At 39.4% G+C, this 4,194-nt stretch overlaps 1 protein-coding gene across 1 annotated transcript in view; it reads right to left on the bottom strand.

Annotated features, from left to right (window-relative positions):
- The window catches only part of mapk9 (mitogen-activated protein kinase 9), a 16,395-nt gene that overhangs the window by 4,440 nt on the left and 7,761 nt on the right, over positions 1 to 4,194 (bottom strand). Inside the window, exons 4-7 of the mRNA XM_035669937.1 lie at positions 3,602 to 3,660; positions 3,357 to 3,495; positions 2,713 to 2,878; positions 709 to 780 (exon numbers count right to left, since the gene is read on the bottom strand). Of these exons, the coding sequence (XP_035525830.1) occupies positions 709 to 780; positions 2,713 to 2,878; positions 3,357 to 3,495; positions 3,602 to 3,660 (436 nt within the window). The remainder of the gene's footprint in view (positions 1 to 708; positions 781 to 2,712; positions 2,879 to 3,356; positions 3,496 to 3,601; positions 3,661 to 4,194) is intronic.

Genomic DNA, 4,194 nt, shown 5'->3' with positions numbered 1-4,194 from the left:
TCACATGCTAACATTTGCTAATTAGCACAAACTCAGTAATCAGCACAGTTTGTAATGTATAAAACGTGATCTGTGAATCATGCATGTCTATGCATCTAGTAGATGTTGAGATATTATAGTCTGGACCAAAGAGGTAGGCTGAGCATGGCTAAAAATACAGATATGCACATTCAGCCGGCACGCTGACTTACAATTGCAGTAAAAGGCTATTACATCCCCCCGATGAAAAGCAATCTATCCTAGAATCACACTGCGGCCTGCATCCATTCTCAGCTACTCAGGTGTAAATGGACAGTGCCACTAAAAGGAGCTGGTGAGTGAAGAAGTGACCAAACCCATTAGAAACAGAGAAACAGCCAATATAAATGCAAATGAATTAAATCGCTTCAATTTGATTCCCTCTGTCAATTAAGGGCATTAGAGTGATCTGAAAAACAACTTCACAGATTAATAATCATCAAGAGGGCAGAAAAACAAATGAATCATGCTCTCTAAATTGGTTTGTGCTGGAAATCTTGAGTGGTCCTATTCAACAGATTATGTTTAAAGGGCATAACAGGAAAATGTCTTGACAGACAAGTGCGCAAGAAGAAGTATAAGAAAAAAAAATTGTCAAGATGAATGAGATATTTTGTGCTAAATAGAAGTTAGATGGAGGGTGAAAGATGGAAGAAGTGGCAAGGAGACGGTGAGAGCGGTGAAGGATACGGTCGGTGCCCTGGAAGATGACGCTGCCCTTTACCATCTCTCCCATGATACACCCCACTGACCAGATGTCCACTGGACACAAACAAACAAACACAAAAGATATAACATAATTACCACATAACATCAACCACGTAATATAATGCACACTAAATATACATGACATATGGAGGCTGCACAGATGAACACGCTTCAAGGTTTAAATTTGAATGATGAACAGTAAAATGCAGAACACCAGCTCTCGTTATTTTAGTCCATCCTCTAGCTGTGGCCTGATGCTTTCATCATATTCATCTTTAGAATGGCTTTCTTTTCTCTCTCTGGCTTGGGAACCAGACGCAGCCTCCCAGGCCTTTCTTCTCGCCTCTGCAGCTCTGCTTATCAGTTTACGCAGCTGTTGCTCTCTATCATGTTCCCTGTGTGCGCTTAGCAGAGTAGGATGTAGTTTCTCTCTCTCTCTCACTTTCTCCCTCTCTCTGAGTTGATTGTTTGCTTTAGAGCGTGTATATGTGGCAAACAGCCATTAACTCATTTCTTCTCTCTGTTTCTCTTTCACTGAAGCTGAAAGGTTTCCGTGCTCTGATAACGTCTCTAGATGATGCAAACCACTTTAGGCCAAGTCTTACAAACACAATGCATAAATCATAAGTTTAAACTTTGAACAGCCTACACTCTTCTTTGTGACTGCTCTACAGAGTAGTTAAACAGGTATCTCTGGGCAAAAGGACTTTCTTGTTAGGACAGACCACATAATAATTTGGCTACTTCCTGTTTGTAATCCTACCTCTGTGATGTGTCATGTTTCACGGCTCACCTTGCAGTTAAGCTAAGAAAAGATATGAACAACTTTAGTCTTGTAGACAAATGACACGTTATATAAGTGTGCTAATTTGTAGCACCAACTGACAGCTTTAGGCACCTCTTTAGCTAGGACATTATCCCAAAGACTACAAAGGGTCCTGGCACTTCCTTATTCTTTTCATCTCACTTGGATTTGTTCTAATGAACTGAAACTATTCCTGATTTAAAACAACAACATACACATCCCCTGAGGGTTTTGCGCCTCCACTTAGAGAAAAACACTGATAAGAAGTCAAACGAGGAAGGATACAGTCCTTTCCAGGAAAGGGGATTTTGTGAGAGATCATTTCAGCGATTATGCAGTGAACTGACCACAGGTCCACTGCAGCAGAGTAGTGGTATGGTAAGGAAATTCATTGTCATCATCAATGACCAAAATTAAAGATAGCTGCTAGCGCCATATATGCACTAAACAGCCTGAAGGTGAGTTTTTGTCTGCCTACTTTGGTTGCTGATGTTCTTGTGGTTTTTGAGACACTTTAAGCAAATGGTAATAATAATAAAAGACTTGTGACTGTGCACTCCAGTCAGTCTTTTTACAAGTTAACTTATTATTCTTAACAGCCTGCACCATCTGTTCAGCTGTGATATGCTTCTTTGCTCACTCAAATGCTGCTTAGTAAGTATCTGTTGACAAACTATGTTATAATTACCTCACACTTTCCTCTGCATTCAATCTGTAATATCTTTTTTGCATATTGTCATATATATGTAAGATTCAAATGAATGTATGATGTAAGTATCAACCAGTAATGATGGCTCTTTGTTATATTGTATCAGGTCCCATAGTGAACCATAGCTACTGTTCATGTCTTAATGCAGCATTGGACATGGAAAAACCCCTATCAACAGTGTCAGTTGGTCATAAAGGTGAATAATTTGCTCAACGATAAGTTTCTGCCTTTCACCTTTGTGTTTAAGCATTTATAATTCCTGAACTATTATTTTCTTGTTGTAAGAACATGAAAGTATATCATTGGCATATAATGTCATGTTATTCAAATTATATTATATTATACTAGGACAGAGTGTTGTAGGACAAAGTGGTCTTATTCCTTCATCTGTTCCTCTCAGCTCATGGCCACGCTTTATAGATATGAGATAAGATCTTTACTGTTGTTAACACTGGTGCCTGGTTATACTTACCATTCTCCTTATACTTCATGCCCAGTATGACCTCTGGGGCGCGGTAGTATCTGGTCACCACGTAGGGAGTCATCATAAAGTTAGTGCAGGCCGTCCTAGCCAGGCCAAAGTCCAAGATCTTTAGAGTGCAATCTGACTTCACCACAATGTTACTGGGCTTCAGGTCCTGCGGGGAAAGGAAATATATAAATCTAGAGAAACATGCACACACAAAACCACCTTGAGGTATTTATGTCTATACTGTAAAATGAGAATAGATGCCGTCATTTTGGAGAAAACTGTTGCATTTAAACAATTGGACTAAAAGAATTAAAGACATTCTTCCAAATATTAAAATGTTTTAATATTATTTTTCACATGGTAATAAATATGTAGGACTACTAAAGGACTACTGATCACTTTATTAAATAGCTAATTAATGAGCAAATGGACACCAGCTGAAAATTGGACATCAGATGGTTTAACACCTGGCCTTACAGCTGTGATGTAGAAGTGTACTCCAGGGTGTACCAGTACACTGTGACATCATTGTTGGGTTCAACAGAGCAGGCTTCTGACTTTCAACCAGAGAGGGCAGTGAAATGCTGCTTTAAATGATTCTTTAATATATTAGTCCACAACATAATTATTCCTCGTCCTGTTACCCTGTGGATGATGCCAGCAGAGTGCAAGTGCCTGATGCCACACAGGATCTGGTAGAGCAGGTAGGACATCCTCTCATGGTCTAGGTCCATGTGGATCACCTGGCATAGACTGGCATCCATCAACTCCATCACCAAATACCTAAAAGATGAGGAAGGAAGGAAAAGTGGTCAAAAAAACACAGAAAAGAAATCTCTGAATCCCAGTATAAATTGTTACAGCCAAAAAACGGCCCACTGTCACTCACAGGTCCTGGAATTCCTCCAGGGACTTCTGAGGCGTGAACACATTGATCAGACGGATGATCTGCAAGCAGAGAGACAGGCCATTAGTCCACTCTGTTACTCTCCCATCTACATCCACTTCTTTGTGGAGAGATAGCCAACTGAGGGCAGAGCACTAAGTGGGTTTGTCTGGATTCTATCACTTTGAGGAATTGATTTAATTCAAATTGCAGTGAGCTGACCCTCTCTTTTTCTCAAGTTTGTACATTATTTCAATATTTATTTTTATCTCAACAGACAATTAAAGTCTTTGTGCTATGGCTGCTAGCCATATTGAAGTCCTACTGTTAAATCAGTTAAATACAAAAATAAAAATAATATGAAACAATACATGAGAAGATGTGAGGATACAAGCTATATTTTAAGTTGACCGACAGCTATGGGATGATATTTGTGCCAGTAGAAACTGAATTTGAATCATTGCGAATTGACAAGATTCACTTTTAAAGTCACAGACAGGTCAATCCTTAAAGGTAGGGTAGGCAATCCTGTTCAGAAGCACGTTTTGTTATACTGGGTGAAATGGTCCCTTCTGTTGTCAGAGGAATCAATTCAT

This window comes from Morone saxatilis, unplaced genomic scaffold (assembly GCF_004916995.1).
Source record: "Morone saxatilis isolate NCDOM2014 unplaced genomic scaffold, NCSU_SB_2.0 Contig22, whole genome shotgun sequence".
NCBI lineage: Eukaryota > Metazoa > Chordata > Actinopteri > Moronidae > Morone > Morone saxatilis.
The sequence above is the reverse complement of the archived record's forward strand: the minus strand, read 5'-3'. Positions and strand labels throughout refer to the sequence as shown.